At 37.8% G+C, this 13,715-nt stretch overlaps 2 protein-coding genes across 2 annotated transcripts in view; both read right to left on the bottom strand.

Annotated features, from left to right (window-relative positions):
- The window catches only part of rcan3 (regulator of calcineurin 3), a 37,380-nt gene extending 37,123 nt beyond the window's left edge, over nt 1–257 (bottom strand). The window contains exon 1 of the mRNA XM_041061543.1: nt 78–257. The gene's annotated coding sequence lies outside the window, so the exon portion shown is untranslated. The remainder of the gene's footprint in view (nt 1–77) is intronic.
- A 1,747-nt stretch (nt 258–2,004) lies between these two features.
- nipal3 (NIPA like domain containing 3) lies at nt 2,005–8,326 on the bottom strand. The gene is made up of 11 exons (XM_041061402.1): nt 8,110–8,326; nt 7,788–7,856; nt 7,095–7,266; nt 6,804–6,863; nt 6,375–6,520; nt 5,248–5,344; nt 4,965–5,100; nt 4,737–4,825; nt 4,461–4,524; nt 3,980–4,074; nt 2,005–3,769 (listed from the first exon to the last, which is right to left on the bottom strand). The coding sequence occupies exons 1-11, from the start codon at nt 8,143–8,145 to the stop codon at nt 3,582–3,584; spliced, it is 1,152 nt and encodes a 383-aa protein (XP_040917336.1). The 5' UTR covers nt 8,146–8,326; the 3' UTR covers nt 2,005–3,581.
- Nucleotides 8,327–13,715: the final 5,389 nt, after the last annotated feature.

Here is a 13,715-nt window from a genome sequence, read left to right as displayed (position 1 = left end):
CGCGGACGAAGTTGCTGTTTTAATTTTCATTGCTCATCGGTCCAAATGAAAATATCCTTGCCTGTATTATTACTCACCTCACTACTGTCAATGAAAGCGGCAGAAACAAGCCATTGCACGCGGACTTAAATCAGGATTTTCTTTCTTTTTTTTTTTTAGGCGACTTTGCTTAATCGTACAGATTGAAGCTGCTCTTACATTTCTGAGGTTGCTGTCAGACAAACGTCGGTGTTTGTTATCACTGGATTACTGGACACTATCTGACGCAGCCTACTCCAACGTCAGGACCCGCAGGTGAGACCAATGAAAAGCCGGCGGTGGCTCGCAGCGGCCAATGATGCTGCAGCATGGGGGAGGACGCTCCGCTTCAAGATTGGTGGCGATCAAACAGCAAAACTGTGGTTTAATTTGACAGTCGACGTCCGAGCGGGCAAGATCAGCCAATCTGTGGATCAAACGACCGTCTCACCTGCTGCGTTAAATGAGGTGGTAAAATCTTTACAGGGATTTGATGTCTCTAGGTGGCTTACAGCTCAAGTATCTGGATCCACCTGTTGCACACACAAAATAGGGCACTTCTTCAATTTTGCGAAATTGTTTTAAGTTGAATTTTAGTTCCTCAGTTTTAGTTGAGGAACACTCGATATTCGAGCAACATGATGCAACAGATTTTCAGAAAGAAGCCAGATGTTTCAGTAGGTTTTTTTCACGCATCAAATTGCACACTGGATTACATAATCACTTCATAAAGACGCCTAAATGAATTATAGTGTTGTTTTTGGCCCCAGAGCAAAGTCTAATACCTTCCATAGATTACCAGATCATAACGCCATCAGCGGTGGTGCTGGTGGTGGTGGGCTGTGATGTGCAGACGGTCAAGTAGATCTGACCCCTCTCCACATCTCAAAAGAGGTGGAGGCTTTACTTCTGGTAGCCGCAGGGGGCTGGCTCCAGAAGTGAGCAATTCTCCATTGACCCCCATGTTAAAATATGCAAAGGGGGGTGATTTTTTATTTATTTATTTATTTATTTTGTACCACAACCGTTTCAGTGTTATTTAGGCTTAAAATTCTTACATAAATCAGGGCGTGGTTACGTTGCGTCACAGCTCCATGGACAGGCACTGGCAGTTAGCTCTTTGCTAAAGCATCGGCTGGGCTAGGCGGCTACCTCCAAGGGTTGACAGGGGCTGCAGTGTCCGTGTTTGTTTGCCAATGTTCGTATAGGTTTTTGTGACAATATAGCTTGTTGTAGTGTAGACTGTACTAACCGACCGTCGAAGGAGTCCGTGTTGCAGTTTTTTCGGTAAGTAAATTTCTCACTATTTTACCTGGATGTTTGCACTAATTAGCAAGTATTAGCATATTTTGCCACTGGCTTATGACTTAATTGCCGATTTATGGTCGCTGCTGATACAGATACAGGACGGAGCAGCTAATGTTAGGAACGCAGTTGCGGTGTGTTCCGTGCTCTCAGAGTCCGTTTATTGCGGGAATACTGGGCTACAATTTTATTTCGTCTCTTTTTTCAGTTTAAAAAAATCCGACAGCGCTGCTCCGTCACTAAGCAGCCGCTGTTGTTTGTGTGCTGCTGTAACTGTAAGTGGATAGTGGATGGAGGCAGCGGTGAAAGCCGGTAAATATTAAATATTTCTCTGAGCTAAGTGGGCGGGTTCTCGGCCGGCTGACCCGTAGAGTAACCGCTGCTCTGCCAAATATGGAAAGTATACTCCCACTAAAATCCAAGATGGCGCAGCTCAAATGGCCATGGTTTGGTCACAAAACCGACTCCCCGAAACCAATGGGTGACGTCACGGGTGCTACGTCCATGTCTTATATAGTCTATGCAATGAGCACTGGACTAGTTGGACAAACTAAAAAATATGTCATCAACAAATGAACATACTGTATAATCTTGCTCTACATTTAATGCAGAATTTCTGTAATTTACAAAATGGGTCAGTTTCTGTGTAAACACAAGATATTAATCCATATACAACAAGACTGGATTGCATTTACTTTATATGACACAAGATCATGAAATAATTTACAGTGGAAAAGTTTGACTTTTACAGCATCAGTGTTAACAGTTTTAAAAGCTGTTCTGGTTTCATTAGAAGGCAGTGTTTATAACAAGACAGACTTCAGTTGGTGTACACAGTGATGTTAAATGTTGAGCTGATATACACACACAATGCATTTCAGTGAACAACCACAGGCCACATCATCAAAATACTGAATACTGTACTAAGGCATACAGCTCTTGTGTAGCTCTGGGTTTTATTAACACTGTAGACATGCAGTGAGGCATGTGGAGAAGATAAATCAGTAAAAGTATCCCACCTATGCAGCTAATTTGTTATGGACAATTTAAATCATGTATGTCATATACATGGATATTTCACTCATTGCAGCATCATTTATGAGAAAAAAATAGATGAGGTTACTGTTATTTGAAATACTTAGTACCAGTTACATAGTAATTGAGCGACATTAGCTACATACTTTGATTTTTATTTCTAAATTTGTCATCTGGAATATTCAACTTCCAAAAACACAACTGAAAATTTACACCTTTGAAAGTAAACTACATTTTTATACCTATACATTTAACTAATTGTACTGTAATTTCATGACATTTTTTTTAGACTTTCTGTCTTTTTGAGTTGTCCAAAGAATTGTTGCTTTTCTTTTGAAAGGATTCTGATTTTTATTTTTTATTCATACAGGCACTGACAGATTACAGTTGCCTTTGAATAACTGATCTGCCACAGTGATTTCTTACCTTCATGGGTTATGTCCCACCTTACAGTAATTTACACAGTGTAAAGCTACTTTTCAAGGCACATTAAAAGCTAACGAGAAAATGAATAAATACATTACAATAACTTAACTCAGTTGCACCCATTGTTTGGTCACATTAGGAAAAGCAGTAACACAATGAAATGAAACCGCTCATTTAAGACAGACAGTTAGAGGCAGATATTTAAAGTCAAAATGTTCATTGGCAAGTATTGTGAAAAAGTCTGCAGCTACAATATAACATTGTTGGTACCTGGAATTGAGGAGTAACTTCACAATCCTCAATGGAAGAACAGATTACTGAGTGTTCCCCTGTATGCAAATGAGTGAATGAAAACAAAGCGGCTTAACAGTCGTGGAAGTGAGTCCTTCCTGTACATATTCAGGCTAACCCAGAGTACAAGGCAGTAAGCTTCAAGGCAAAGCACTCTCTGCTGTCAGATTTCCAAAGCCATGTTTGTGAAGCCACCAAAACATCCGCAAGCTTCAAGTTTCTTCTGTTCATTTTTTGGAATTAAAACAGTTGACATCTTCTCAGAAAGAGGAAAGCTTCTCAAGGTCACGTTTTGGTTTAGAAATTTCAAAAAGGAAAGGATGTGGAGAGGAGTGCAAGGTGATCGTCTAAAAAGACCAGAGGACACCTCCTACTGGGATGGACGCTGGTCTTGTGTAAATGGGAAAAAGAACTGAACATACCCCTCTTGGTCTTTCAAGGTCCTTGAATTTTGTTTATAGCTTAATGGAGTAAAGGGGAAAAAAACAACAAAAAAATCTTTGGTTCTAATCTTTCTTCAGGTCAGGAAGACCATGGGGTGTCTCACTGGATCTGGAGCCGACTGATGGTTGTTCCAGCTTCACTGGTAGAGTCGCAGGAGCCACTCCATCATTGTTGACCAGAGCCCCGTAGGAATAAGAACCATTGAAGTCAGGCTGAACCACCAGGCCCTTGTCATGAATAGTTGGAATACCTGAAGTTGGAGAGGACAGGTAGGATAAGGTTCCCAACATAACTTTAATATTGTATGTTTCACAGTCCCTATATTTTGTATTTAAAGGTACACTAGGTAAGTTACTGAGAGGTAACCCATTCAGAGGTTTATAAGACTTCTCCATAAAAAGCTTTAAATCTAAACAGATGACTGTAAAAATTTCAGTATTTAAGTAAAATATATACAAACCATTAGTCATATCCATAGTGACATATGGCTCAAAGGTCTTGGTCCTTTTCTTGTTTTTGGTGATGAGAAAGACCCCCAAGAAACAAAATGCAGATCTGTACAAAGCACAAAACAATCAAAATAATGCAGAATGGGATGCTAAAGTTCAACAGCTTTTTCTAATACTTCAGTGCAAGTCATCACATGTTTCTAGAAAATGTCTGTTTTCTGTGTTATTGATGTTCGGCTATAGCAAAGCAAAAAATGTAATAGGCCTTTTTCAGAACGGATATTTTCACAGTGTATGTGTTCCATTTAATTATCTCAGTGAGCCATTTCAGTGTGACAGTGAGTCAACATGCACAATACCAGGGCCCCAAAACTGAAGCAGCTAAACAGAATTCAGCCACCATTCATTTTCCATGAGGAACACACATGCTTTTCTACTGAGACATGTCAAAATGTCTTCTGTGAAAAGGGCCAATGAGGGATGATCACTTACCCCAACAAAAACATGCAGATGTGAAGGACGTCTTCATTCTTAAACTCCAAGTAAAACACAGCTCCTGAAAAGCAGAAAAGAGAGAGATAAAAAATGCCTGTGCTATGACTCTTAACAAAGACTTCTCCAAGAGTATTTTCTCTTCTATTTTGTCTTTAATGAAAAGTGAATGCAGCAAACTGCATTCACCTTTCATTCAAGGTCCAATTGAAAGCTGCCTGTCAAAATAAAAAGTCAGAAAACAAACCCAGATAAAAAAAAAATGCTATAACTCACCAGCTACCACAGCAAAGAAGGTGGAGAGGATATAGTTGACACTGGCAATCAGAGAAGAGTCATATAGCTTACAAGCTTGGGAGAGAAATCTAAGAAGACGATAACACAAAAAACAGAGAATAAAAATGTAAATAGAAAGCCAATGTATGTATCTTCATTCTATATTATCATGTGCAGTTGACAACACTGTATCCAAGTTTAGAAACCGAAGATCCTCCAGTATCTCACCTGGCTTGGAAGACCACTGAAGCCACCATGCACACAAACATGACACTGAAGATCGGATAGTCAAGCTGCATGTTGCCCTCAGCTGTGAGCACCAACATGCCTGACACCGCCTTCACTGTGATGACTGTGACAGAGCCTGTGCACCAACCAACAAATATAACAAACATGGAACTAAAAGTTTAAGGTGCTTTTTGAATATTCAAAACATGGAAATGTATTCCAACAATGTACAATAATAGCTTGGCTTTACAGACTGTGAAATTAACTGGCTTTAATGACTCACCCAGTAGAGCGACCAGCAGAAGAATAATAACAAGGTAGTTAGCACTGCGCTGTTTGTAGAAGTATAAAAGCAGGCAGAATGCGATAATCTCCAGGAGCTGTCAATAAGGATAACAGCAACAATAAACACAAAATAAATTTCAAATAAACAAAACAAGAAGTGCTATTAGGTTCAATAACAGCACAATTGATTTTACAGCTAGAGGCAAACATTAGTGCTTAATAATAACAGAGGTCGAGGAAGCTGGGTGCAGGACAAATTTATAAAAAATCAACGACAGACACGTACAGTACAACACAATACAACAGCCCTGCAGTAAAAACCAGTTTAGCAAAACTCATAGAGTTTGCTTTTGGTAAATACCACCACAGGAGCTGATTTAACCCAATAGTCACTTTTATGGCTCTGCAGTTGCCCAGAGTTTGGTAAACTTTATGTCTTTATGCTTTTAGAGACTTTAAACCCTTGCTACATGAAATAAGGGACTGAAATTGATGCTCCTCCTCAATGACTCATGACTCACTTGTGCAGGTGCATTTGTATTTGTGATTCAGAGCGGTCCTTGTCTGGATGTCTGGTGGATCAATTACAACCTGCAGTTCTACAAGGTGAATGCCAAATAGCATTCACAAACATATCTTCACCCACACTGAACTGTTCGGTACAGGTTTTTTTCTCATTTACATAACAAACTACAAAAATAACCACTGAGTTGAATGAACTCCTCCGACAGTCCCAGCGAAAAATAGAATGTGAGCAGCACCAAACCTGTACTGCAGGATTTTTGTATTGCTTTAAGGGTGTTATATTGATGGAACGTAAATGATGGGTAGGCGACAGAAGTTGTGGGAAAATTGCAATTTGTAGGCCCACTGGTTCTATATACATTATAACTGTCTAACAGAATTTTGCAGTTTTCATTTGTGTTCAGGATACACAATATGTCAATTTTTAATATGCTGTTTAGAAATGTCATACATGGGAATTTGGCTGCTACACATTAGTCAGCCATTTTATTTCTGTTTAGTGAGTGTAGGTGGGAAATTCAGCACAGTAGATTTGAAGGTGGAAAAAAAAAGAAAAATAAATGTGTTTCTGGACTTCTTCAGAGACTGAAAATATCTTACCAGATATAAGAGAACAGGCCATGCTACAATGTGCTTCACAATGTTCTCCGCTGTGAGTTTTTCATGAGGGTTTGGTCCAAATGCTACAAAGAGGTAAGTTCCACCTATGGTTAGGACACAGCCCAGGAAGGACAGCCCATAGCGTTCTGAAATAAGATACAGAATACAACTAACTGAAGATATTCAGGCAGAGTGAAGAAGGAAACGCTTTAGGACATTAAGTATAAGATGACACAGTAAAGGGAGCATTTTTAGGACACATGAAAGAGTACAGCTTTTGCAACATCTTACAGTTACATTTCCACATAAATATGTCCTATACATGGACATATTTAAAGATTTGCATACAATGGCACACACTGCATAATATTTGCATGAGTGTGTCAGTGCTACTGCACATCTTTAGTGACACACAATTGCTGAACATACTTGCAAAGTCCTTTGCCTTAGACTTCTCACGCAGAAAAATAAGACCCAAAATTGAGCTTGCTGAAAACAAAAAGAAAAGCATAATACAAGATGTTACAGACTTATATATACAGACTTTCCATTTAATTTGTTCCCTGTATTAATTTGAAAGTGTAGTTACAGCATTTCTGAGAGTAGCTGCTTGTTTTCGCCAGCAATGTGTGAATGTTTATAATGATAATTTATCTCCAACTCCAACTTATCTCTAACATCACCACCAAAATATCACAGAGTAGTATTAAAAATACTCACTCAGGACAGACACGGCATTAAGAGGTGCTACGAGAGCGAGGGGGGCAAAGGCATAAGAGACAAAGTTTGCTCCCTCCCCAAGACAGGTCAGAACAAAACCACACCACCAGGTTTTGGTGCGGTAGAAGGCACGCGGGTCCTTTGTTCCTGCTAACGTCAAATGGCTGTATTTCTGAAAGTAAGCATGCAGGTAAAACGCATGTAGTGACTGACAGAAGCTTAACAGAAAACCTGCAGCAGTGAACATAGCTTACGCAAAGCAAACACATAAAGTAAAGAAACAAGTAAAGAAAGTAAAGAAATGTAAAATAGTTTCGCAGTAGACTCTGTAAATTAGAGGCACAGAGGGAATGGGCAGCAGGGATAAAATATGACAGTCATGAATCATGACAAGGTGATATATTACTTCATCCATAAAGGCTTCTGGCTTTATGGAAGGCTGATAACAGTATTGTAACGACAGCCTAGCCCTAAAGGCTTATTCTAACAAGGTCATCCTTCTGCCATGTTTACACAGAGAACTGACATAAAAGTACATGAGATACAGAAAGTAGACAATCAAAACTATTCCATATGGGAGACTAAATAATAAGTTTACTTTTACTGTCAACTAATACTTTGTTATCGCGATGCTTGGATAGCATAGCAGGCACCAAATAAAGTACATAAGTTAAATTGGAAGGAGCTCTGTACCTGAATACTTAAGGAGATGCTGACGAGCACATTTCCAAAAATAGCAAGTAAAGTCCCAATGAGATTGTCCTGTAGAAGAAAAACATTTATTGAATTCATATATGTTAAATCAAATGTTCTGGCATCTTTTGTTTACCATCAGTCTAATCGGCATATTCAGTACTCTTAATATGTAATGCAAGGCTTTGGTATAATATGAATTTTTAGAAGTGCAGCGAAACAAAATATTTGTTTTAACAACTGCGGCGAGAAGAAGAAGTAAAACTAGCGTATTAACAGACGATTAAAAAGTAAACTACTGTGTATGAACTGAGTATCTCACCGTGTAGGAGCCTCCGTCGGCTCTGCTGATATCCATCCCGTTCGCCTTCAGGGGCACTTTATTAATTATCTGCAGTAGCCAGACATTCAGACAACAGATATTTCATGTCGTCGATTTGTCATTGTATATTTATCTCTCATTTATTTCTATTTATCTGACTCTACGCCGAGGAAGACACCATCTTTTGGGACAAGGAGCATCTCACTTCCTCATTGACTGCACTTGTTTTGGGCTGCGCTCTGACGCAAGACGCATGTTACGCTTGAATCACGTGACTGTGTATGTATATATTTATTTTCTTTATTAAATTACAATTTTGAAGATTAATTAAACAACAGGAACAGGTGATAGCTCATGTTTTAGTTTTTTTGTATGATTAATTAACAATTATCAATATCCACTGTACTTTTTGTTGTTTCCTGCTTGTGGTTTGCCTGTTGTGTTACCACTTGAGGACAATAGGCTGTGCCATTGAGCTGCTATTGATCCAAGAGCATTTACAGATGAGGCGGATATTGATCAGTTTATGTGGTACTCAAATGCCAGTTAATTTTTGCGTCCGACTGTCATTGTGTCATTAGACAGACGCCAATCCAAACCTCATTATTATTATTATTATTATTATTATTATTATTATTATTATTATTATTATTATTATTATTATTATTGTTATTATTATTTGTTGTTATTATAACTATTTTATGTATCCATTAAAACCTACTGTATGAATTAGGTGACACATCAACTAGTAACTGAATATTTGACCGACTGATAGGTATCACAACCCCCTCATCCCACCTAAAAAAATAATGTGATTATGACTGTAACACCATAGCATCATACTATAACTGTACTCCTGACTAACAATGATGGTATGTTTTCTATTATCATTGTATCATTGTAGGAGTAAAGGAGTGACACAGTACAGTACGTCAGCAGCAGTGCTTCTATTACTGGAGCTGTGGAAAAAAACAAAGGTAGGTCAATGAAGGGTGTGAGTGTTTTAAAAGTCAGCAGTTTTTTTCATGTCTCAGAAACAGATGGAAACCATGTGAGCAACTGATGAGTCACTTCTTCTACATGATATATTTTCAAGAAAATATACATATAAGTGCAGTAGTTAACTATTTGACTGTGGCTTAACAAAGTTTTCCTTATGTCTCAGCTTTTTAATGTGCAAGGTTCAACTTAAAGTTCTTTTTTTGTCAAGTTTCAGATGTTAACCTGATAATGTGAACTTGCTACCAGGCAACAAAATGAGCTCTTTCATTTTTGACACAAACTCTGAAATTAAATTCACTCTTCAAATTTCATTTGAATTTGAAGAGTGAATAACCAGCAGAGGGAGTGAAACACCACTGCTGGAGAGCTGGGAGAATAGCATCAGCATGTTTCATTGTACTCAAATCAAAGCCGAGACATTCCTGTGCAAAGTTGCTGTTCATTTGATGTTTGATTGGCATTTCATTTTGCTTCTTTCTTGCAATCATCTGACACTGTAAATACCTAAATGTGAAATGAGAGATGTCTTTTTGGCAGATGTTCCCTCTTTTTTGTGACTGGTGTTTGTCTTGAGCAGTTATTTGCTCAGAGCTGTGGCCTAATGATTATTTCTGTGGGTGTAGGTGGTCAGATTGCATCTGAACACATCTTGGCTGGAATTTGATGCATTCTCCCTCTTCCTCAGAGCCCAAAAAACCCTCAAGATCATCATGACATCCAATGACAGTCGCACCCTTTTCTTTTTAGAGTAATCAGGGCCATTTGTGCATGTTATTCAAATGTTTTCCAGTATCCATGTATTCCTGTATCCATGTTTACAATATAGAGATCAATCAATATTAAAGGCATTGTAGAGGCTGGTTTAATTCTTTAGCAGCATGCTTATGTAGATTAAAATGTCAACTCCTTCCAAATTACAAAGCTTCACTCGCCTGCCACACCTGTCACAGTTTAATGTCCTTCACAACTTGTTGGAATGAGACACGGTGTTGTTGACCATAGATAGTTATCACACAGACACTGATTACAGCTCACAGACTGTGTGTGGGGAGAGGTAAGTACAGGTGGTGAACAGGTGCTTCTTCCTCAGGGTGTTAACAAGTGTGTTAAGGTATGTAGGAGAATGGCTTTTTCCACAGCTATCATGCTATCTGAGGTGAATACATTTTTGTATAGACCCATGTAATGATAGCAAAAAATATTATAGAATTAACATGTCACATAATAAGGTTGTAAATGTATAGTTTGCAATGAGAAATGAAATTTTAAAATGTGAGATGCAAATAAAGTGATGAATCTACAAGAGTAAGACATCTTGAAATATATAAAAGAAAAAGAAACTGGAACAGAAAAGAAAAAGGAAATAAAAAAATGTAGGCAAAATGTGCACACAACACACACACAGACACACACAACAAACATCAAACATACTAATGCATTGTTATTTTAATGTCATTTCAGTATAATTTTTATAGTCTATTATCACTAAAATCTTATGATATATTTAATGTAATGCAATGTTATGATTTACAGCTTTATATTACATTAGAAACATCAAACCATTTGAAAGCCTCTTTCATGTTCTTTAATGCAGCTAAGAGACAAACATCATCACAGAAACATCAAGAAATTACATTTAATGTGCTTTTTTGCCATTAAATGTGATAATGCACCACCAAGCATCTATTTCTGCCATCACAGCACTGCTATAAAACACTTATGATTGTTAATCAGGCCTGATGATTGTAAAAGTTAAATGTGAACAGATTTTTAATGAGGTTGCAGGAGTTTTGTCATCTTCTTGAAACTGTGTGGAGTCAGAGTCCCTATGGATAAGGGTGTGTCCTTTCTTCAGGACATTAGGTCATTCTGCATAGTGGACAGACCTGTTCACTGGCACCTGTGTGTGTGTGTGTGTGTGTGTGTGTTTTGTGTCTTGAGCTTTGAAGGTCCTGTGGAAGAATGAATGGATTCACAGACTGATGTGTAGATAGATAAATCAGTGGAAGAAACAAATCTGAAAAAAAGTTTAAAATTTCAGGGCTGCAACCAACAGTTATTTTAACTAATGACTAATCTATTTATTATTTTCTTCAATCTTTTTTGTTGTAAATTGTCAGAAAATAGTGAAACATGTTCTTGATGGAAATAGGACTGAAACAGTTAATCAGCTATCAAAACTGTTGCTAAATATATCTTTGTAGATTGACTATTTGATAAAAGAAGCAATAGTTTCAGCTCCTTTAACAATTACTTCTTTAAAAGTGTTGATTCATCTACCATTTATCTTTGCAAGATAAATTGCTGATTGTTTCGTCAGTAAATGTCATAAAATGCCCGTGATCCCATGATGACATCTTCAAATGTCTTGGTTTTTCCAACAACCCATAGATATTCACGGACAGTATTCACATTTAAGCTACAATCAGTGATTTTTCCCGTTTTTGCTTGAAAAAGAAAATATGCAAATACTTTATTATCAAAATTGCAGATGCTTAATCTTCTGTTGATGATCTAAATAATTTAATCACCTGATTATCTAAGCTCTCATTCTATGCAACTTACAGTAACCTCCCCTGTGCATGTTGCAGGGTAGAGGCCATAGAGAAAACAGAGTCAACGGCTTTTCCTTTTGTTTCAGGTTACAGGGAAGTTTCCTTTGACATCTTTTGGGTTTGATGAATTATTACACCTCTGGCCCCCAGTTGAGGCACCTGTGTTGTTTTTAATGCATTTGACTCATGTAATTTGCAAGCCACTGGGAGCTTGATGCATTTCTTACCTCCTTAGTTCCTTTTGTCAACCCAGAAAATGAACATTAGTCTCTACACCCTAAAAGATTGTACATTTTGTAATTACTGTATGTTCACTATCAACAAAATATAATTGCTTTCTTACACTCGTGCCAATTCCTTGAAATGCGTGGGTGCCATCCACTATCTCTAGTGGAATGTACGAACGTTAGTGACAAACATGGCAGTGTGTATTTAATAACTGCCAGGCCTGTTTTAAAAACCAAACAGACCAGCATCCATTTGTAATGACTGAAGAATGCATGTACGTTACTAAAAGAAGGGAATGAAGGGGATGCATTCATTACTATACTGTACCATGCAACAGGAAGTCATTTCTCCAGGAGACGATACTCCATCTTGTGAAGGAATGTTAACACGTTATGAGGAGGTAATGGAAGAGCCGGATTTTCCTAAATCCTCTGCAAGTCCAGGCTTGTCAGGAACATTTCTTGCAAATGAGTCCCAAATGACAATGACACAACATTATAAAAAATGCTGCACTGAATATTTGAGTTTAATTGCACACAGCTTATGTCTGTGGGTGTAATGCCAATTGTGTTAACAAATCAACTTTCTATTGTGATTTTTGGGCATTCCTCCAAAACATTGGTTTCGGTGACATTGTGTGCGCTTTTAACCATCAGTCAAGCAGGATGAAAAAAAGCGTGTGTGACAAAAGACACACTCGGAATCTGTTTTTAGTCACTATAATACCACGGAAATCAACCGGGAATTAAGTGAAAATACACTCCCAACGATGAGAAAAGGTTGTTTACTCATGAGGTTCTTCAGAGACTTCCTATTAGCTGCCATGAGCGTCTGGCTGAATACTGAGAGACGAATTAAAAAATTTAAGAATTTTACCAGAGCAGTCATAATTATTACAACTGGCAAATTGGTCTAATGGATTTGCATGATTTGATACTTTCTGAAACACAACTTCTCTGTCAAACGTAGGCCCACAGTGCACTTTTGTTTATTAAAAGATTCTTATGAAGCCTTTTTTTTATGAGCACTATCAACTTCCAGCTTTGTTAAAACTCACAATGATTATCCACTTTAGCCAACCTAATGACCTTAAATTCTTTGAATGCAGAAATATACAGATGAAGGTAGCATGAGCCAAAATATCTGACTGATGAGATAATCAAGACAACAAAACTGTGTCCATCTTACCTCCTAGTGGCCTTCTCAGTCGCAGCTTTATTGTTTTGTGTGTCATACCTGTTATTATGTGAGAGAGGAGAATTACAGTCTGCTAATCTCTGTAATTTTGTGAACACAGATGGGAGGTTGGAAAGACTGCAAATGACGCTTCTACCTCGAGTCCATTAAAGACTTTAAACAGGGAGCGCGTCAGATGGAGGGGAATTCATGAATAATTAGGATACGAGTATAGGTCATATATAATTGTCGTCATGGGCTCATTATACAACCTTTACACTTATGAGGCTGCCATAGATAATTTAAAGCCCTATTCCAGAATGAGAAAAGAATATGTGATTGTTCTATGAATAGTAGGCTAAACGTCGTTATTGATTAACGAACACACACTTTGTGTCTTCTTTAAGGTAAATTTTAATATTGTATTATTTGTATTTTGATATAACATAAAAATCAAAATGATCATTTCCCCGCAGTGAATGTATCACCATATTAGAAATGAATTCTTAATGTAATATTAGATCTGACCGGTTTTTGCAGCACTTGGAAGTTGCTTGACATTTTCTCAGATTTCATACTTTTTAAAAAAGTATGAAACGATTCAGCTCTGCTTCTGATGGCCACACACTGACACATGGTTTGAGT

This window comes from Toxotes jaculatrix, chromosome 17 (assembly GCF_017976425.1).
Source record: "Toxotes jaculatrix isolate fToxJac2 chromosome 17, fToxJac2.pri, whole genome shotgun sequence".
NCBI lineage: Eukaryota > Metazoa > Chordata > Actinopteri > Toxotidae > Toxotes > Toxotes jaculatrix.
The sequence above is the reverse complement of the archived record's forward strand: the minus strand, read 5'-3'. Positions and strand labels throughout refer to the sequence as shown.